This window comes from Phascolarctos cinereus, unplaced genomic scaffold, assembly GCF_003287225.1.
Source record: "Phascolarctos cinereus isolate Bilbo 61053 unplaced genomic scaffold, phaCin_HiC Scaffold_3;HRSCAF=262, whole genome shotgun sequence".
NCBI classification, from domain to species: Eukaryota; Metazoa; Chordata; class Mammalia; order Diprotodontia; family Phascolarctidae; genus Phascolarctos; species Phascolarctos cinereus.
In genome coordinates, this window is record NW_027555736.1 from 252,467,058 (window position 1) to 252,490,072 (window position 23,015).

General features: G+C 35.7%; 1 protein-coding gene across 3 annotated transcripts in view; it reads left to right on the forward strand.

Moving 5' to 3' along the window:
• Positions 1-23,015, forward strand: part of SAV1 (salvador family WW domain containing protein 1) — a 63,556-nt gene that overhangs the window by 17,102 nt on the left and 23,439 nt on the right. For 2 of the 3 annotated variants that reach the window (XM_021004652.2, XM_021004654.2), the window contains 2 exons: positions 14,154-14,421; positions 15,656-15,799. In XM_021004652.2, the coding sequence (XP_020860311.1) occupies positions 14,154-14,421; positions 15,656-15,799 (412 nt within the window). Of the gene's footprint in view, positions 1-14,153; positions 14,422-15,655; positions 15,800-20,528; positions 20,580-23,015 lie in introns of all 3 variants that reach the window. The other variant, XM_021004653.2, reaches the window with a different exon arrangement.

Genomic DNA, 23,015 nt, shown 5'->3' on the forward strand with positions numbered 1-23,015 from the left:
TGCCCTGTACGGCTGAGAAAAAAGTATATTCCTTTCTATCCCCATTCAGTTTTCTAATACTTAACTTTTCTAGTATTCTATTCACCTCTTTAACTTCTTTCTTGTTTATTTTGTGGTTAGATTTATCTAGTTCAGAAAGAAGGAGGTTGAGGTGCCCCACTAGTATAGTTTTGCTGTCTATTTCTTCCTGCAACTCCCTGAACTTCTCCTCTAAGAATTTGGATGCTATACCATTTGGTGCATATATGTTTAGTAATGATATTACATCATTTTCTATGGTGCCTTTTAGTAGGATGTAGTTTCCTTCCTTATCTCTTTTGATAAGATCTGTTTTTGTTTTTGCTTTGTGTGAGATCAGGATTGCTACCCTGCTTTTTTTTACTTCAACTGAAGCATAATATATTCTGCTCTAGCCTTTTACCTTCACCCTGTGTGTGTTGCTGTTTTTCAAATGTGTTGCCTGTAAACAACATATCATAGGATTATGGTTTTTAATCCATTCTGCTATCAGTTTCTGTTTTATGGGAGAGTTCATCCCATTCACATTCAGAGTTATGATTACTGTCTTTGTCTTTCTTTCCATCTTTTCTCCTTTTTCCCTTTCCCTCCTCACTAGTGTTTTGCTTTTGACCACTGCCTCTCTGTCTGCCCTCCCTTCTATTAGGCCCCGCCCTTTTCTTTCCCCTTTTCTCTCCTACTGCCTATAGGGCAAGTTAGATTTCTATACCTAACTGATTATGTTATTCCTTTCTTGAGCCAAATTTGATGAGAGTAAGGTTCAAACAATGGTATATCCCTTCCTTCTTTCCCTCTGCTGTAACAGGTTTTTGTGTCTTTTCCTGTAATGTAATTTACTCTTTTCTGCCTCCTCCTTTCCTTTTCTGTTAGTATAATTTCTTAGATCAGATTAATTCACTTACTTGGATCCATTTAACCCACTTGATTAGATTTTTTTTTTTATCATTACATCCATGTCAACTTATATCCACTCCCTTTATGTATACTCCTTTAACATGGTGTAATAACAATACAGTTCTCAAGAGTTACAAGTGTCATCTTCCCTTGTAGGGATGTAAACAGTTTGCCCTTATTAACAACATATTGTATCTTTCTGTCCCTTTTACCTTTTTATGTCTCTCTTGAGTCTTGTATTTGAAGATCAAATTTTCTGTTGAGGTCTGGTCTTTTTATCAGGAAGGTTTTGATGTCCCCTATTTCACTGATTATCCGGCTCCTTCCCTGAAAGATTATGCTTATTTTTTGCTGGGTGAATCTTTCGTTGTAATCCAAGCTTCTTTGCCTTGTGGAATATCATATTCCACATCCTATGGTCTTTTAATGTAGAAGTTGCAAGGTCCTATGTAATCTTGACTGTGGTTCCATGATATTTAAATTGTTTCTTTCTGGCTGCTTGCAGTATTTTCTCTTTGACCTGGTAATTTTGGAATTTGGCTACTATATTCCTTGGCGTTTTCAATTTGGTATCTCTTTCAGTAGGTGATCAGTGGATTCTTTCTATGGCTATTTTACCTTCTGGTTCTAGGATGTCATATCAGTTTTCCTTCATGATTTCCTGAAAGATACGGTTCAGGCTCTTTTTTTTCATTGTAATTTTCAGGAAGACCAATAATTTTTAAATTGTCTCTCCTGGATCTATTTTCCAGGTCAGTTGTTTTACCAATGAGGTGTTTTACATTTTCATCTACTTTTTCATTCTTTTGTTTTTGTTTGACTGATTCTTGCTCTCTCATAGAGTCATTAGCTTCCATTTGCCTGGTTCTAATTTTTAACAAATTGTTTTCTTCTATAGGATTTTGTACCTCATTCTCCATTTGGCCAATTGTATTTTTTAGGGACTTGTTTTCTTCAATGTACTTTTTTTCCAGTTGGCCAATTGTATTTTTTTAAGGACTCTTTTACCTCTCTCATTTGACTTTTAAAATCCTTCTTGAGCTCTTCTAAGAAGGGTTTTTTGGCTTCAGACCAGTTCATATTCCCTTTTGAGGTTGCAGATGTGGGTTTGTTGACAATGTTGTCCTCTTCAGAATTTCTGTCTTGATCTTCACTCTTCTCATTATATGAATCTGTGGTACATTTCTTTTTACTGATGGTGTTTGATTATTTCCTGGCCTTTAAAGAGATTGAGCTCTCCTGCTGGGGAGCATCGATTATTCCTAGTCATCAAATTATTCAAATATATTTCAGTTACTTTTCTTGTTTTTGTTTTTTATGAGCTTTGGCTGGCAGTCCTTGGAAGAACCCACTTTAAGACTTTAGAGCATTGACTCTGTCAGGGGAATAAAACTTTGAGCCCCCCAAAAAAAGCCCCCGCTGGAGAGACCTTGCCCTTGAGCTGCCCCCTCCTCGAGGTTCTGGTTTCATAAGGACAAAGTTTGGCTCTGTAGAAAAGGATTTTAACAAAGACAAACAATTGAACCTAGAGTACATATTTATCAGACTTTTGGGGAGTTCCAATACAAGAAAGGGACAGGGTCTTGAAAGATACTCCAGTATCTCTGATATCCATGGCTGAAAACTACTATTTACATCAAGAAAGTCCTATTGTTTGTGGTACCAGAGTATTTCTGCCCAAGGACATTAGTTGAGATTATAATATCCAGAAGATAGTAAGGAATCAGTGACCTAGAAAAATTTGGTATTTATCTGTGAAGACAGCTAGGTGGCACACTAGGTAGAGTGCCAGGTCTGGAATCATGAAGACTCATTTTCTTGAGTTCAATCTGGCCTTAGAGACTTACTGGCTATGTCACTTAGCCCTGTTTGACTCTGTTTCCTCATCTGTGAAACGAACTGGAGAAGGAAATGGAAAACCTCTCCAGTATTTTTGTTAAGAACATCTCAAATGGGGTCATCAAGAATTGAACATGACTGAAAAACAACTGAACAACAAAATACATGAAGACAGGATTCTCAGGAGTCTGTCTTGAGGAGAGGCATACAGAAAATGAAAAATTGTCTCCTGTGTACTTGACAGCCAGGACCCATGAATCAGTAACATTCAAGGATGTGGCCATGAACTTTTATTAAAGAGGAGTGGAGGCAGGTGATGAGATGCTGGAGAACTATAGAAACCTCATCTCATTGGCTTTCTGGTTCAAAATCTGGTGTGATCTTCCAATTTTAGCAAGGAAAAGAGCTTTGGATAACTAGATATGTAGAGAATTTAAGAGAAGTCCTAAGAAATACTTCTGTAGACTAGAAGAGTTGTCCTGAGATGAAGGAATCACCTCCAAAGTAGAGAATCTCTCAAGTAGCATTACCAGAAATGTTAATAGAAAGATTTAGAATAGTCTTTCTGAAGAAAGAGTATTATATACTTGAAGAAAAGGGAGAGGTTTCACGCAATTGTCAATCAAACCTCCCAGAAAAACCTGGTAAGAAAAGGGGCCCAGACAACACAGAATAATAGTAAAGAGGCATTTTTCCATAATGAATGGAAAGTATAATTTTTTGGCCATTCAATCCTTGCTCACTGTCAGAGAACACATTTCCCTTTCGTTATAATGAATATGGGAAAACCTTTAGACGTAACCTTTACCTTAGGATGTATCTAATTATTCACATAGGATATGTGAGTAGTGAGTGTTGCTACTAAAGTAGTGAGTGTTGCAAAACTGCTTTTGACTTCTTATCCCTTGTACAGTAGAAAATTCGTAATATTTTTTATTAGAAACCATATAGCTTATATCCAGAGAAAACATCTTAATATCAGAGAACACATATCAGAGTGAAACCCTATGAACACAATATATGTAGGAAAACTTTTCAGTATCAAGTCATTTGTCATTATGTGTCCTTGGCATTATGCAAAGAGAATATAATAAATTTTGAGAAAAATTTAGTCAAATTTGTCATTTAGTTAAATTCTCAAGAGCCAAAATGAGGCAAGATAATCCCATAAAAATTAAATACTGATAACATTTTGTAAACAAACTTGTTGCCATTATGAAAAAAGAAATTGGTACTGCAGAGTGTTGATTTTATTATAGAAAATGCCTCTCAGTTTAAAGATGGGTTAAACATTGCTTTATTAACTCAAATTATGTAATTCTAAAATGATCCATTATTTTAATTTTTGTCTTTTATCAATTAATATTGATTGAGCCCTCACGGTGTCTAAAAATAAGTATCTTTTTCTGCACTATTTGGCAGGAGGTGGGTAGTGTGTTTAATTTTTGGTTCACTCGACTTGTGATTTATTATTGCATTGATCAGAATTCTAAAATCTTCCAAGGCTGTTTTTCTCTGTAATGTTTCCATGGAATAAATTGTTCTCTTAGTTCATTCAGTCTCAGGTTATAGGTGTCCTGAGTTTCCCCTAAAATTGTCCTCTTCATCACATAAAAATATTTTTATTGATATTTGCTGGATTTTTTTACATTACTGAAATTTCCTCAAGTATCCCTTCAGACCTCTCTTTCCCCAGAGAGCTGTCACGTATATGAAGTGTTTTAAAAAAAAGATAAAAGAAGAGAAATCAGGAAAACTTAATATGTTTTAAAAGTGACAAAATCTGTATTATACCTCCTGTATGGAGTGAGGTATTTTCTCATAACTCTTCTTTGGGGTCAGTCTTTGTTTTTTCAGCTTTTTAAAAAATTATTCATTTGAAGGGGGCACCTAGATGCGGCATTCACTTTTGATTATTTTGTAGTTCTTTTTGTTTATATTACTGTAGTTATTACAATATAATTTTTTCACTTCATTTTGTGTCAGTTTATGTAAGTATTTCTATGCTTCTCTGTATTAATCATATGTCATTTCTTACAGCACAGTAATATTCCATTCTGTTATAATACATCCACAATTTAGCTATTTCCCAATTGATAGGAATCTATTATGTTTGCATTTTTTTGCTATCACAAACATAAAAAAGTGTTGCTATAAATATTTTGATGTATATGATGCCTTTTTTCTTATAACTGGAGTCTCTGGAGTTTTTAGTCACTTTGTCTGTATAACTCCAGATTGCTTCCTGAAATGACTGACAACTCTACCAGCAACGTACCAGTTTAGTTAATTTTCTTTCAAGTATTTAGATGCTATGTTATTTGATATGTATATATTAAGTATTGATATTGCTTTATTGTATATGATGCCTTTAAGCATAGTGGAATTTCTGTGCTTATCTCTTTTTATTAGATTTGTATTTACTATAGCTTTGTCTGAAATCATTATTGCTCCCTTTGCTTTTTTGAACTTATTTGAAGCATAATAGATTTTTACTTCAACCCCTCATTTTAAATCTTTGTTAACCTTAATAATAATAATAATGATTAGCATTTATGTAGCACTTATTATGTGTCAAGCGTGGTGCTAAGTACTTACCTGGTGCTTAGCACAGTGCCCAGCACATAGTAACTGCTTAATACGTATTTATTGATTTCATTTGATCCTTACAACAACCCTACAAGATAGATTCTGTTATCCCCATTTTACAGATGAGGTCATTGAAACAAATAAAGGTTAAGCACGTGTCATAGTATACATAAAACTAGCGTCTTTCATTTTATGGGTGAGTTAGTCCCATCCATATTCATGGTTATTATTGTTAATTATATTTCCCTTGAATCCTGTCTTTTACTTTTTCTTCTCTTCACAAATAAGAAGGTGGTAAGAGAGAGGAGTTAGCAAGCTCCATTTTTTATTTATGAAATGACTGTTTCTGTTCTTGTAGCTCATCTCTTCCCTTTCCCCCAACACAGTCTCAGGAGTTTACTCTTCCGTTCCTTTTAATCCTCCTTTTACCTCTTCACATACTTTGCTATAACATTGGAGTTTGTTTTCCTTCACCTGTCCTGCCCTCACTCTTAAACCCTCACCTTGTTCTAGTCCTTTCCTATTTCCCTTTTGAGTTTAATGTAATCGTGATAGTGATGATAATAATAAAAACTTAACATTTCTGTTGGGTTTATTATGGGCCAACCTCTGGACTAAGCACTTCACATACAATTATTATCAGATTTGATCCTTACAACAACCCTGGGAGGTCGATGGTATTATTTCCGTTTTACAGTTGAGGAAACAGGCATACGTGGAGGCCTTACTCTGGGCCCAGTACTCTATCCACTGTACCACCTCGTTGTCCTCGTTGTATTTCATTTTTCTTTACAAATTTAATTTTCGAATCTAAATTCTTTTCCTTATTATCCCCTTGCTCCATCCATTCAGAAAGCAAGAAAAATAGTCTATTATGATATATATGGTCATGCAAAACAAATTCCATATTAGACATGTCCAAAAAAATGAGAAAGGAATGAAAAGACTATGTTTTGATCTGTATTTTGAATCTATCATCTCTCTATCTGGAGATGAATAACATGTTTCATTGTGAGTCTTTTGGAATTGGTCATTGTGTTGATCAGAGTTCCTAAGTCTTTTAGAATTAGATTTCCTTAGAAATTGCTTTCCAGAATGGCTGAACCAGATCACAGCTCTGCCAATAGTGCATTAAGAACTACCTCATTTTTTCATTGATTCCCTTGATATTCTTAACCTGTTCCTCCATATGAATTTTGTTATTTTTCTAGCCTTATAAAGTAGTACTTTGGTAGTTTGGTACAGAATAAGTAAATTAACTTAGGTAGTGTTGTCATTTTTATCATATTGACTCAACCTGCCTATGAGCAGTTAATGTTTCGCCAGTTATTTAGATGTGCTTTTATTTTTGTAAAGAATGTTTTATAATTGTGTTGGTAAAGTTCTTAGAATGGTCTTGGCAGGTGGACTCCCAGGTTTAGTTTACTCTGTCAGTAGTTATTATAAATGGAGTCTTTTTTGCAGTTCTTCTTGCTGGATTTTGTTGATAATATACTGAAATGCTAGTGATTTGTATAAATTTATTTTATATCCTGCAACTTTACTCAAGTTGTTAATTGTTTCACTTAATTTTTTAGTTGACTCTCTAGGGTTCTTTTACGAAATCATCCCATCATCAGCAAAAAGTGATGTTTTTATTTCCTCGTAGCATCTGCTTGTTTTTTCAACTTCTTTTTCTTGTTTTATCTCCATACCTCTGGTAAAATATTAACTAGTGTTGGTGAGGATGGACATCCTTGCTTCACTCCTAGTTTATAAGCCTGAGTCCATTATAGATAGTGCTGATTTGTGGTTCTATGTGGATACTGCTCATTTTAAGGAAAGCTTCATTTATTCCTTTGCTTTTTGTTTTTATATGGAATATAGAATGGGCATTATATTTTGTCAAAAGCCTTTTCTGCATCTATTGAAATAATCATATGATTTTTATTGTTTTTGTTATTAATATTGCCATTTATACTTGCAGTTTTCCTAATACCGAGCCATCACTGCATTCCTGATATAAATCAGTGCCTCTTTTAGTGTGTGATCTTTGTGATATAATCTCCCCACTAATATTTTATTTAAGATTTTTTAAAATCAGTATTTATTGGTCTATAATTGTCTTTGTTTTGACTCTCCATGGTTTGGGTATCAAGATCAGATATGTGTCATTGAAAGAGTTTGGTAGGACCCCTTTATTTTTTTAAAAAAAGTTACATAGTATTAAAATCAATTGTTCTTTAAATGTTTGATAGAATTCACTTGCAAATACATCTTGTCATTTTGTTTTTCCCCTTTGGGAGTTCATTCATGGCTTATTCAGTTTCTTCTAAGATAGGATTATTTCCTGTTGTGTTAATCTGGGCAATTTATATTTTTGTAAACATTCATCTATTTCATTTAGATTATTAGCTTTCTTGGCATTTAGTTTGGCAAAATGACTCCCAAGTATTGTTTTTATTTTTCTTCCTATTTGCCAATTTACCTTTTTCAATTTTAATACTGGTAATTTTCTTTTAAAAAATTCAAATTAACTAGCATCATCTATTTTATTGTTTTTTTTTTAAAAACTAGTTTTATTTGTTCAGTGATTTTATTACTTTAACTTTTGTTAATCTCCTTTGATTTTCACAATTTCTATTTTGATACTGTTTGGGGTTTTTAATTTTTTAATTTAATTTTACTTTAGTTGCATACTCAATCCATTGATCTACGCTTTCCTTCTTTTGTTGATGTAAACATTTAGAGACATAATGTTTCCCTTAAATACTATTTTGGCTGTATCCCACAAATTTTTGTATGTTATTGTTGTTATCTTTAATGAAGTTATTGTACCTATCTTTGGTTCTCTGACACACTAGTTTGTTAGGATTATTACTTAGTTTCCAAATTATTTTTAACATGTGCTTTAAATGTGGTTTTTTGAAAGTAATTTTAATACATTATTGTCAGAAAAAGATTCACTTAATATTTACACTTTTCTGCATTTATTATTGAGATTTTTTGCCTTAAATACATAGTTTTTGTGAATGTGTCACAAACAGATGTGAAATAAATATAATCCTTTCTAGTCTCATTCAGTATTCTGTAGAGGTCTGTCATCTAACTTTTCAAAAATTTCTTTTCATGTCCTTAACTTTTTCTTGTTTACTTTATATTTAAGTTAAGGTCGCTGAGAGGGTAAACTGAGGTAAGTTGTTTCCTCCTGTGACTCATTTAACTTTTCCTTTAAGAATTTAGATACTATGCCATATGTTTACTATTGCTATTAATTCATTCTCTATGGTGCTTTTCATTTTTCTTTTTAAGCAAAATATAGTTTCCCTGGGACAGCTAGATGGCACAGTGGATAGAATGCTGGGCCTGAAGTCTGGAAGACTTATCTTCTTCCTGAGTTCAAATCTGGCCTCTGACACTTAATAGCTTTGTGACCCTGAGCAAGTCACTTATCCCTGTTTGCTTCAGTTTCCTCATCTATAAAATGAGTTGGAAAAGGAAATTGCAAACCACTCTAGTGTCTTTACCAAGAAAACCCCATAAGGGGTCACAAACTTTTGGACATGACTGAAACAATTGAACAACAAGTTTTCCTGTTAATCTCTTTTAATTAGGGCTGTTTTTGTTTTTGCTTTGTCTAAGGTCAAGATTGCTACCCCTTCCTTTTTTAACTTCTGCTGAAGCATAATAGATTCCGTTCTAGCCCTTTATTTTAACTCTATGTGTATCTTTTTGTTTTGAGGGTATTTCTTAATATTTATATTTCAGAAACCTCAGTGTCTAGTTAGGGAGGCCTGTGCTTGGGTCAAGCTTTGTTCACACACTCCTGAATGGATTGATCTTTTTTTTTTTTTGTTGGTCTCTGTATTTATTTATTTTTAATTTTCAACATTCACTTCCACAAGATTTTGAGTTCCAAATTTTCTCCCCATCTCATCCCTCCCCCTACCCCAAGACAGCATGCATTCTGAATACCCCTTCCCCTAATCTGCCCTCCCTTCTGTCTCCCCCCCTCCATTCCCTTCCCTTTCTATTTTCTTATAGGGCAGGATAGATTTCTGTACCCCATTGCCTATACATCTTATTTCCCAGTTGTGTGTGAAAACAATTTTTAACATTTGTTTTTAAGATTTTGGGTTCCAAATTTTCTCCCTTCCTCCCTCCCCACCCACCCTCATTGAGAAGGCAAGCAACTTGATACAGGTTACATATATATAGTAATGCAAAACACTTCCATAGTAGTCATGTTGTGGAAAACTAACTCTATTTCCCTTCATCCTATCCTGCCCCCCATTTATTCTATTCTCTCTTTTGACCCTGTCCCTCCTTAGAACTGTTTGCTTTCCCCCAGTCTGCCCTCCCTTCCATCATGCCCCTGCTGTCTTGTCCCCTTCCCCCCCCCTATTTTCCTGTAGGGTAAGATGGATTTCCATACCCAATTGAGTGTGTATGTTATTCCCTCCTTAAGCCAAATCCGATGAGAATAAGATTCACTCATTCCCTCTCACCTTACCCTCTTCCCCTCCACTCTAAAAGCCTTTTTCGTCTGTTTTATGTGAGATAATTATCCCCATTCTGCTTCTCCCTTTCTCCTTCTCCCAGTGTAATCCTCTCTCACCCCTTAATTTTATTCTCCAGATATCGCCCTGAATGGATTGATCTTGAGTGTGGTGGTCAAGACTAATTATGTCCTTTCCTATGTGGGATTCTGGGGCTACTTTGTTGTTGGGATTTCCTTTGGCCTTCTGGCATTCCATAGTGCTCCTGGGCCCCCTGTCATATGTTTTGCTGTTGGACTCAAGGACTGTTCTTTTGCTGAGCTCTGCAACAGAGCAGAGTTTTCCATCAATATTGGGTTCCTGTAGTTTTCTGCTGTCTTTCTATTGATCCCTGCACTGGAAAGAATGTTTTATAGGTAATTCTTATTTCTTCTTAGTTGCATTTTTAAAATTTTACTGGCCGGTCTCCTCTTCTCTTGATCCTAATATGCTGCAGCTTCCATAATCTTCCAGATCTGGTATCTTTAAAAGCATCTTAATACCAAGCAGTAATAGTACATAATAGCTCCAAACAGTAGTTCTGAAACTGCTTTCCATGGGAACATGAGTTTGCCATGAAGAAAAAAAACTGTGAATGATCTATAAGAACATAGTAATCTACTCCACTTTGCTGTTTGATCAGGTATTTATACTGTCTAAACTATTACAGATTTTCAGAATCGGTACATGACAGAAAATGTTGGCTTCTTATTGACTGATCATTAATTATTGAGATTAAGATGTAGTCAGCATCTCAGAAGATTGTGTGTCTAAGCATCAGTGTTTTTATTTCTTCGTTTTGGTTTTACTACAAATATTTATTTCACCTGTTCATATTGAAAAATAAATCTTAATAAGTTTGCCTGCAAGGTTTATCCCCTTTTATTTAAAGTCAGGTTTAGCCACAGCATGAAGTTTTAGAAACGGTCCTAAACTTTGTATATTTTTTAAGGAGAGTAACAAATCACATATACTAGCTTAAAAGAAGGATTTGGGGCAAAGTTTCTAATTCTAGTATAAGCATTTATTTTCCTGTCAACTCGCACTGATCTTTTTTTGTGCTTTAAAAATAAGATACACAAAATGCCGAACAAACTGGTGTTACTTAACTGCACCCCCACTTGTGATCAGTTGCCTACGTTTCTAGGACACAGGGTCAGAATTAGGAATGCAGTTTTTGGCTGTTGAATAGATAAAAACCGATTAGTTGAAAGTAGGACTTTGTCCTTATTAGATGACATTATAATTTAACCTTTCGGGAAGTCAGCAAGTGTTTATTCAGTGCTTCCTGTGTGTCAGGCATTGTGGTAAGTGCTGGAATGCACAGTAAGGGTAAAACAGTGTTTGACCTCAAGTAGCTTACATTTAAATGGATAAAACTGCAAATGGATGATAAACAGCCACTGTAATTTTATATTTACAAAGGTTAAGTACCATTTAAAATCAGCCGTTGGAATAATAGAATCATAGATTCACAGTCGGATATGGGACCTTAGAGATCATGGAATCCAATCTGATAATTTGTGGTTGTAGAAATTGATGTTTAAAAAGTTAAAAAAAACTCCTTAAGAACAGAAGTGAAATGAAAACATCATAGAAATAGGATTTTAATAGAAATAAAATTGTGATTGTGGCTTAGTATATTTAAAGACAACTAGATTTAACATGTATATGTGTGTGTTGTGTGTGTGTGTATATATATATATATATATATATACACATATATTCATACACAGATATACTTGGACATTGACTTTTCAGAATTTTTCTGAGGAAATTAAATTTAAGTTTAGGAATTAATTAGAGCATTGATTTTTAAAGTATATGGAGATTCTTGGGTGAAATAATGCAATTTGAAGTATTGAAGCCTGTAATAGTTGCATAAGATCTGCCTCTTATTTGCCAGTATTATTTCATTTCTTCCTTCTTCCTGCCCTACCCTTTCCTTGGATAAGGAAATTAGAGAGGCAGTGTGGGGTAGTAGATAGGGAACTAACTTCAAAGCCAGGGAGACCTGTGTTCAAGTTCTGCCTCTGACAGGTATTGGCTGTGTGATCCTGGCGAGACATTTAACTTCTTTGTGTTCTGCACAATTCTTTAATATTATAAATTGCATAACAGGTGCCCATCCTACATTGGTAGAGGGAAATTCTTCACCTGGAAGTTCCCTGTACCATTAAAGTGAAAGATCCAGTCAGTCATCCATTAAAAAATTTATTAAGCACCAGCTACATGCCAGACACTTTATTAACTGCTCTGCATACAAAGAAAGGAAAAGACAGCCCCTCCTATCAAGGAACTTATTATTGTCTAATGGGGAGACAGCATGCAGACAGCTGTGTACAAGCAAGCTGTATACAGGATAAATTGGAGATAATCAGTGGATGAATGGTACTAGATTAAGGAGAATCAGGAATGGTTTTCCTGTAGAAGATGAGATTTTATCTTGATAAAAAATTTAGTTTGACTTGAAGGAAGCCAGGAAAGCAGAGGCAGAGATCAAGAGGGAGAGCATTCCAGGCATGAGGTACAGCCAGTGGAAATGTCTGGGGTTGGGAGGAGATATTTGAGGGACAGCAAAGAGGCCAGTATCCAAGAACCACAGAATGTGTGGGAATAGTAAACTAAGTAAAATATAAGAAGACAGGAAAGGTAGGGGGGCATACAGGTTATGAATTTTTTGAATACTAAGGAGAGATTTTATATTTGATCTTAGTGGTGATAGGAAGTGGCAGGAACTTATAGAATAGGTCAGAACTATGTTTTATGAAAATAATTTTGACAGTTGAGTGGAAAATGGCCTCAGGTTGGAAGAGACTTGTCCAAGGGCAACTGACCTGCAGATTATTTTAGTAAACCAGGTACGATGGGATAAGGAAGGCCCTGCGGTAGAGTGTCAGAGGAGAGAAAGTACTGTATGCAGGAGATATTATGAAGATGAAATTGATAGGACTTGGTCGTGGATTGTATATGGGGCAGGGTGCGAGAAAATAAGAATCAAGGATGCCACCTGGGTGCCTGGGAAGATGGTGGTGCCTTTGACGATCATAAAGAGTTAGGAAATGGAGAACATTTGGTGGGAAGATAATGAGTTCAGTTTTGAACATGTTGAGATTAAGATGCCTACAGGATATCCATTTCTAGATGTGTAGTAGGCAGCTGGAGATCAGCAGAAAAGTTAGGGATGATTGAATAGAATTGAGAATCGTCTGTTGATTGAATTGAATCTATAAGAGCTGATGAGATCTTCAAGTAAAATGTATAGAGGGAGAAAAGAGCTCAGGACAGCACTAGGAGACACTCTAGTGGGTGTGACCTGGATGGAGATCATGGAGAGGAGACAGAAGAGTGTTCCCTGATACCCTCTATTCCTCTCCTCTATCCCCTTAGAGCACATTTGCCTACAGTAAATATATTACAAGCACAAATTTCCATGACACCTTACGGTAGTAATAGGAAAACGTAGTGGAGTTCATTAAAAAAAAAATAATTGGGCTTTTGTGACCTGACTTTTTTTGGAGGTATAATTACTTGGAGGTCCATAAGTAGATAGCTATATCATTTTAAAACGATGGATTCAGAACTAGAGTTATGTTAATTTTTACCATTTCAGTCAAAATGTTCTTTACTCTGAAAGTCCGAATGTGAGGTTGTGTGGAAGGCTTAGAGATAATCCTGTGTTCTCAAAAGCTATGCTAATTGAATGTAACTTCTGAGAGACTAACTGTGAGGTCTGGATCTAGCAGTATTGATGTTGGTTTGTTGTCGGAGGACTAACCACTGAAATTTTAAATGATAGTATGGAAGGTTGGCCGCCAGATGATAAATTTCCTCAACCATTGCATTTCATCACGGCACAGAAGACTTGTTATCTTTGTTCTTGGAGAATAAATCACAGAATTCTGAAGCAATTGAAGTTCATATATAGTATCATTAAATCATCAGTGTTCCAAGAAGGATGATATAAATATCTAAAAAGTAGACCAACCAGTGAATTCTTCTCTTTAATAGGGGTAGAATTGTTTTTTCTGATTTTTTTTCTTTAGTAATTTACATCTTCAGAGAATTTTGTGAAAACCAATTAATGGCAATCACTTAGTGATGGTGAACAATCAAGTATAAAATTTTGCATTAAGTTTTTCCCTCTTCATACTTTTTAACATGATAAAAAAATGGAGTTGTGAAAAGTATACTTTATACTGAATGTAATTCTGGCATTTTTTCTCAGGGAAAATATTACTGTTTTTTCATAGAGTACTTTTAAAACTGATGTCATTATTCCCTCTTTTTTTTCAGCCATTGGGAAGGTTGTTGCTACATCTTTAGGGAATTTAAACCACAGTTCTGAAGATGTACCCCTTCCTCCTGGCTGGTCTGTCGACTGGACAATCAGAGGAAGAAAGTACTACATAGATCATAACACAAACACAACTCATTGGAGCCATCCTCTTGAACGAGAGGGACTTCCTCCAGGATGGGAGCGAGTTGAGTCATCAGAATTTGGAGTATATTATGTAGATCATCTAAATAAGAGAGCACAGTATAAACATCCATGTGCTCCTAGGTAGCGTATCAGTGATACCTGTTTATTATTTTCTCTTTTGTTCAGTGTTCTGTGTATATGTGTGTGTTTCTTGTATAGAATAATTATGTGTTATAGTCTTATTTAAATCTGTGCTTTGTGTATAAGGGGATATTTTAAGTTATCTTTAATTATGTGTTATAGTCTTATTTAAATCTGTGCTTTGTGTATAAGGGGGTATTTTAAGTTATCTTAAAGCTTTTTGAAGTTTAGATAGTTTGATATAAGAAGTAGGTAGCATTTTCCTTTTGTTCTTAACTTTATAAGTAGTATTTAAAAATAAAATGAAGATTTTATTTTTAAAATTACTTTGCTTGTTAGCTACTTTCAGTGGTCTCAAAACTTGGGATCTGAAATCTTCTGATTCAATCTTACTATGTCAGGCTCTTTTTTGTTAGAAGTATCTAAAAAATTGACTTAATTGATAGGACATTAGCACACCTGTCTGTTAACATTTAGATTACTATGTGTTAGGTAGAATATTCCTTGTTGTACTATTAAAATAACTATTTGAACCTAGATTTAAATAGTCTTGCCTTTTTATTTACTTAATTGCAGATGTTACACTTTCTTTTTAAAGAAAATGCTTTGCATATTTTTCCCCACTTCTGATATCTATTAATATCTTCTGTGTGTCTCTCTGTGATGAAAAGATGAAGATCTTCCCAACATTGTAAGGCAGCTCTGTATTGCAGTACTCATTAATTCTACTCTCTTTAAAAAAAAAAAAATTGGTCCCACAAGTGCTTCCAGTTAAATTCTGAGAGAGTGTTAGCTAAATTTAAAATAGAATACTTTTAAAATTCTTTCCACTAAAGGCTTTGACTTTGACAGCTTGGCACTTTAATAAAGTTCTTCCATATGTCATTTAAGAAAAGTTAGTATATAAGGAATATATAGGAGCCAAAGAATTTTAGTGCTGAAAGGGACTTTAGGATCATCTATTCCATTCTTTTTTTATTAAAGTTTGAAAAATCTACCAGATTAAAATATTTTAAAATCTTAAAAACATGTTTAAGGCAATTTTGTTACGAGCATTGGGATTCTATGATCAATTTTAAGAAGAAATCTACTTTTTCAGTGAGGAAAGTTCAAGAAATTTACACTAAAAACTCAATGAATAGCTTGATAGATAGTTAAAATTAGTGTAGTTATTTATAACTTTAAAAGTTGATTTAAGGCTCATTTAAAGGTAAATGTTAACTCCTTTTTATAGTGTACCCCGGTATGATCAGCCTCCTCCTGTAACATATCAACCCCAACAAGCTGAAAGAAGCCAATCCCTTCTGGTACCTGCAAATCCATACCATTCAGCAGAAATCCCTGACTGGCTTCAGGTTTATGCTCGGGCTCCTATGAAGTAAGTACTTTTATATTTCAGAAAATAAAAATTTTGTCTTTTGATAAGATTAGATCAAATGGCATAGATAAAAACTAGGCATAGACCAATATCTCATACTGTATCCCAAGATAAGGTCAAAATGGGTACAAGATTCAGACATTAAGAGTGATACCATAAGCAAATTAGAGGAGCATGGAAAAATGTACCTGTAAGATCTATAGATAAGGGAAGAATTTATGACCAAACGAGAGAAGAGAGGATTCTGGGAAGTATAATAGATACTTTTGATTGCATGAAATGGAAAAGTTTTTGTACAAACAAAAGCGATGCAAAAAATTAGAAGGAAAGCAGGAAATTGGGGGGAAATTTACAGCTAGTTTCTATGACAAAGGCCTTATTTCTCAGTTATATGGGGAAACTGAGTCAAATTTATAAGAATACAAGTCATTCTCCAATTGATAAATGGTCAAAGGATATGAACAGGCAGTTTTCAGAAGAAGAAATCAAAGCTACATATAGTCATGGAAAAGAACTTTGAATCACTATTGATAAGAGAAATGGAAATTAAAACAACTCTGAGGTGCCATCTCCTAGTTATCAGATTGACTAACATGACAGAAAAGGAAAGGACAGGTGCTGGAGGGGATGTGGAAAAATAGGTACACTTATGCACTATTGGTGCAGTTGTGAGCTGCTCCAAGCTTTTTGGTGAACAATTTGCAACTGTGTCCAAAGGGCTACAAAACGGTGCATACCTTTTACCCAGCAGTACCACTTGTAGGTCTGTATCCCCAAAAAATAGAAAAGGAAAGGTACCAATATGTACAAAAATATTTACGACAACTCTTTTTGTGATGGCGAAGTATTGGTAATTGAGGGGATGCCCATCAGTTGGCAAGTGGCTGAACAAGTTGTGGTATATAATTGTTATGGAATGCTATTGTGCTGTAAGTAATGACAAGGGGGATGGTTTCAGTAAAACCTGGAAAGACCTATATGAATTGATGTAAAGTGAAGCGAGCAGAGCAATATTGTAATGATGATCAACTGTGAAAGACTTAGCTACTCTGATAATACAATAATACAAGACAATTCCAAAGAAATGATGACTCATTCATGATGAACAATGTTATCCATTTCCAGAGAGGGAACCAGTGTTCGTTGGTGTAAATTGAAGTATAATTTGTTCACTTTCTATTTTTCTTACTTTTTTTTTTTGGCAACATGGCTACTATGGAAATTTATTTTGCATGATTTTGTATATAAAATTGATATTATATTGTTTGTCTTCTCAGTGAGTAGGGATGAGTCTGGAAAGAGGGAGAGAATTTGGAACTCAAAATATTGAAAGATGGTAAAAATAAAAAAATTATAAATAAAAAAAATAGCTAGTTGACTGTTGACTGACTAATTATTAAGACTTAGGCTTTAGGAAAATCATTTTGTCAACTGTTTAGAAGGATGAAGTAGAGAGGGGAGAGACTTGAGGCCAGGAGAGCAGTAAGAAGGCAATTGGAATGTTTCAGGTGAGAGGTGATGAAAACCTAAACTTCGGTATTGGCCATGTGAGTGGAGAAACTTGACAGTCAAGTGAGGTGAGACTGAAGAACCAGGGATGACACAGAAGTTGTGAACCTGAGACCAGAAGGTTGAAAATACCCTCCACAGAAATTTGTTGGTGTATAAGAGAAGGTGGCTTATCTCACACCAGAGTAAATTTTTTTTAATTCATTATTGGAATGAAATGTGACACTTGTAGGTCACTTCTCTCAAGAGAGAGAAGTTTACTTAGCAGTAGCACTGAAAAGTTACTTAACTAGGTAGTGAAGCATTTAACTTATCTCAGTAAACAGGACTCCTTTTCTTATGAAAGTAGAATCAGAAGAGTTATAGTACAGTAGCTGCTGGAGAGGTGATGGGTCAAGTTAGGATTTTTTGAAGGATGGGAAAAACATGTGCATGTAGGCAGAAGGGGAGCAGCCAATAGGCAAAAAGAGATTAAAGATTAGTGGAGACTGAGGATAATAGAGGAGGCAGTTGTCTGAAGAAGATGGGGTGTAATGGTGGGATCAATGTGTGCCTGTAGAGAAATTTGCTTTGGCAAGGAGAAAGGTCATGGTGAAGCTGAAGGAAGAGATGGTAGTGGAAAACATTTGATTCATGTGAGATGAAGTAGGAGAGAAGAGAGAACTCACAGGAAATGGTTTCAATTTTTTCAGTGAAATATGAGGCAAGATTCTTAGCTGAGAGAGTGATAGGAGGAGAAGCCATTGGGATTTTGAGCAGGGATGAAAAAGATGGGAAGAGCTGCTATGGTGATAAGGATAGTGAATCTATTAGAGATGTGTAAAATGATTGCCTTGCAGTGGTGAGGACCCAGTAGAGGTTATGCAACATAAATTTGTAATGGACCCAATTGAGCATTTTTTTTGGTTTTCTCCATCTTCACTCAGTTGCACATGAATAGAAGTGAAAGCAATGGATAGTCTAAGTAAACCCAAGGCTAAAACTTCGTAGGGCAAGATTAGTTATAGGCTAAGTGGGTAATGGACTCAAGAGAAGAGGAGAATGTAGAGTTGTTCACCAGGGGGTCAAGATGGGGAAGAGTGGAGTATGTAGCTAGTGCAAGGGGAATGGCCTAGGAAAGAACTGAAGGGTGGGGAGACTGATGAAGAGCAGGTTGTAAAGCAGACAGAAAGGTGGAATGACAGACAACAGGTTATGATTAGATAATGGAATTTCAGAGTTTATGAATGTGAAAGTGGTACATTTGTAGGTGATGGCAAGCTCAAGTGTATGACCATCTTTGTGTAGCTAAGGTAGAGTGTAGGGAGTAGGTCTTGAAAAATTAGTAAACTGAGGAACTAAGAGATAAGGGTATTTGAGTGAGTATCAATACATATTGAAATCTGCTAGTATGAGGGTTAGGATTTGAGAAGAAGAGAAAGACTGAGGCAGATGAAGGAAGAAGAGTATCCTTGAAGTCAGTAGATGGCAGCTACCAGAATCTTGATTGGGTGATAAATATGAATTGAATGAACATCAAAGGAGGTGAGATTATGGAGTCATGGTGGTAAAAGGAGAATCTGGAAGTTGTGTGAGGATCATGAAATATTCTGACTGCCCCACTAAAATGAGTGAGTCAAGGAATATGAATGAAAGTGCAACCAGTATTAGAAATGGTAGCCGGGTTTCACTGTAACCAGGAGAGGTCTAGGTCTCAATGAATGCATAAAGATGAAAGTAATGAAAAAAGGAAATGTTTATGGTGACATCTTCATTTGTTACCTATGGAGCAGAAATTTCAGAGAGCGCAGTGGAAGGATTGGGTAACTTTAGTGTGGGAAGTTGGAGGGGTTGGGTTGAAGGAATAGGAATAAGTGAATGGTCAGTAAGGGGTGGAAAACAGAGTACGTATAATGACAGCTAAGTGTTCAGAGTGACTAGGATGGAGAGGACATGGTAGAGTGGTAGTATGTTAAAGTATTTTATCATTGTCTTTAAGGAGTTGAATATGGCGTTCAGGCTGGCATATAGTGGAGATTGAGATATGAGTCATTTTTACTATCTATATGATTAAGATGTTATATTATTTTTATAGTCTTATATATTAAACTAACCTTGCATTCGTGGTATAAATCCAAAATTGTCATAAAATGTAACCTTTCTAATAAATTGTTGTAGCCTGTTTGCTAATATCTAACATCTTTTATTAAGGCTCACAGGAATGATTTTGGTCTATATTTTTTTCTCTGCTTCATCTTTCCCTAGTTTAGGTATCAAGCCCCTGTCTGCACCATAGAATGAAATTTGGATGACTGCCTTCTTTTCCTATTATTGCAAATAGTTTATACAGTATTAGCATTAATTTCTTTGAAACATTCTTTGAGTGTTTGATAGAATTGCAAATCCATCTGGTTGTGGAGTTTTTTTTTTTGGGAGTTCATTTATGATGCTGAATTTATTTTTCTGGTATTGAATTTTTTAAGTAGTCTATTTCCTTTGTTAATCTGAGTGTGTGGGACTGCTATCCTTATTTCCAGTAAATTCAGAGGCGTCTCCAGGTAGAAGGCAGAAAGGAATTTTTATTACTATCTCACCAGAAAGGGCGACCCGCCCTGAAAAACCTCTCAGTGCCCTGAACATAGATACAGCAGGTTTTTGTAAGGCCCTTCCCAGCAGTTCATCTCCCAACCCCCCAAGCTTTGAAGGTAAATCTTCCTGGAGAAAGTGACAAACAGATGTGGTTGTCTTGAAATGTTCGAATTCTGCAAATCCCTGCAGAATTCCTGTTCCCACCCCACCCAGGGTCCCCTGCAGACGCGATACAACCATTTGTTCACACAGTTGGGCAAAAGGCCTGTATTTTGAGTTTAGATTTTATGAGGGGTTTTCACCACATTCCATTCATGAGTATTTTATATTTTCCTAAGTATTCATTTTTTGCTTTAGTTATCAGTTTTGTTAGCATTTATTTGGACAAAAGAGTTTCTGATAATTCCCATTATTTCCTCTTTAATTGTTATTTTTAAAATTAGACTATCCAATTATTTATTTTATTAGTTTTTTTAAACTGCCTTGGAATTTTATGTTTTCAATATTCATTGCTTTCAGTTTTATTAATCTTTCAAAAATTATCACAATTTCTATTTTCTTTGCTTTGTTGAAGGTTTTTGATATGTTGTTCAAGTTTTAAAATTTTTTTAGTTCATGCCCAATTAATTGATGTGTTCTTTCTTGCTTTTAGAGATATAGATTTCCCTCTCAGAACTGCTTTAGCTGCATCTCATTAAATTTGGTATGTTTTCTCATTTTTATTTTCTTTGATGAAATTTTCTATTGTTTCTATAATTTGTTCCTTCATCCATCAGTTCTTTAGAATGTTATCAATATGTATGTTAAAGTCTGCTGGCATGAGTGCAGAAGTTGAGGAGAAAAGAGCCAGGCTTATTGAGGAAATGAAAAGTAATCTAGAGGTCTGTAGATGGTAGTTGAGAGAATTTTGATTTAGTGGTAGATATGAATTGAATGAACCTCAAAAGGAGGAGAGCTTACTTTGGTGATGATGATGGTGGGAGAACCTGGAGGTGGCAGTGGGGAGCAAAGAGTAGTCCATCTCTCCTATCTCAACCAGTGAGTTGGAGGGAATAAGTGAAAATATAGCTGTTGCTGGAAATAGAAGTCAGGGAAGTTCTGTCATTAGGAGGAGCCAGAAGATGGAAGGATTGAGAAAGGAAAAGATTTACTATGAAAGGAAGTTTGTTGCCTATGGAGCAGGCATCCCAGACAACACAGTGGAAGGGTTTAGAAACTTCAGTGTGAGACATTTGCAGGGTTCTATTCAAGGGCAAGGGAATAAGGAGTTGCCCAGTTGTGGATAGAGAACACGATTTGAATATTGACAGTTTGAGGTTCAGAATCACTAAGACGGGGAGAAATATGGCCAGAGGGGAGTTTGTTAATCATTGAGGTCAGATGGGTTTTCATTGTCCATTCAGGAAGAGGGAAGAAGTGCTCTGAGTTGAAGGAATGTTGTCACTCCCCTTCCCTCAAGGCAGGAGACTGGGCTAGAGACTTGATGGAATGACCTTTCTCCATTAATGAATAGTGTTTCTCTTCTACTTGCAAGAAGCAGGAGAGCAGGCAGGAGACATGTGGTGGCATTTTATCCCCTTAACTCAGACATTATGATAACTTTTAAATATCATGAAAATTTCCAGCTTATCTCTTTTTATCATGTCTACATTTATAGTTATTCATCCTTTGTTCTTGTAGAGAACCAATGATATCACAAGGGTGATGTCTTGACTTGCTCCAGAATTGGATTTAAGTGAGGCGTTGCTTTGCAAAGTCGTCAGCCTCGTTTTCTTCTCCAGAGTCATTGGAGTCTAGTGGCAAGATAAAAGTCAAGATGGCCGATGTTGGCCCAGGATGCAGTGGGTGACCTTGACCTTTTTAAATTAAGGTCTTTCCCAGGTCTTAGTTTGTCTTGAGGCAATGCCCATTCGGTGACTAAGGGCTGGCTAAGAATTGAGACAAAAGATAGCCTAATTTACCATCACAAAAGTATCCATCTGGCAGAGGCAAATCCTCTAAGTTTCAGGTGGGGAACAGAAAGTAATTTCTATTGCTATTGTACTCTGAACTTTCAAAACCCAAACAATGAGCAGCCTAGGCTTGGGCTGGGACCTATTTTTGGCCATTCAATAAAAACCACTGGGATTTGTTTTTGCAGGCATAGTCAGGTAGCTCCATTTGAATCACAGTGTGCTTTTTATTTTTTATTTTTTATTTTTTTTTCCACAGTGTGCTTTTTAAAAGCCTATTCCCCCCACCCCCACCCCCTGCTACATTTTAAGAAATCGTAAATGAAAACTACGTAGAACAAAGAGTGAATTGTCTCAGCTTTAAAAAACAAACAAACATCTTACAAAACATAAGCGACCAAAAATTATATTCCTTTGGACAGAGCACCCATATGTAAGGTGTCAGCCTGGAAGTTTGGTTAAAAGAGACAAACAAGCTAGGTAACACACACACACACACACACACACACACACACACACAGAGTTTATTCCCTTAAACTAGCAGGTTACATGTAATACATGGGAGCTAGAGGGTAATTCTGACTCAGAGATGAGGAGGATGAAAAAACCTGTGTACGTTTAGAGCAATCCCACCTCAGGATGTCTGTGTCACTCAGATTTATGGTCTCCATATGTGTTTAACCATAGTATGACAAAGGAATTTTCTTAATTGAATAGATTGTAAATGCAGTAAGATAAGAGAATGTCAAAGTGTCGGTTGAAATTATAGATCCAGGATATCTGTGTTTCCGCTACATAGCATATATCCATAAAACAGCAAGATAAGAAAAGTCCCACTGTTCAAGACAGTGTCTGCATCCTGTCCTTAATGGTTACAAACAGGAAGAATGCTCCTGATCATCCTCATCCGGTCCTATAGTTGCTGACACAGGAAGGGGCATTCTGGGTTTACTCAGAGAGCAGACCAAAGCATCTCTTATGTCAAGGTGCTTCTTCTGGTTGATTCGTTCAGGCTTTGACCTTTATTGGGGCTCAGATGATCTTAAATGATTATCAGAGGTACCCCAAGTACACAGCAGCACCGCATATGGTGAGGGGGGGAAGAAGAAGGAGGAAGAGGAGGGGGAGAAGATGAAGACAAAGATGACATTTATAATAGTAGCTTTATCTAAAATCCTGATATCTAC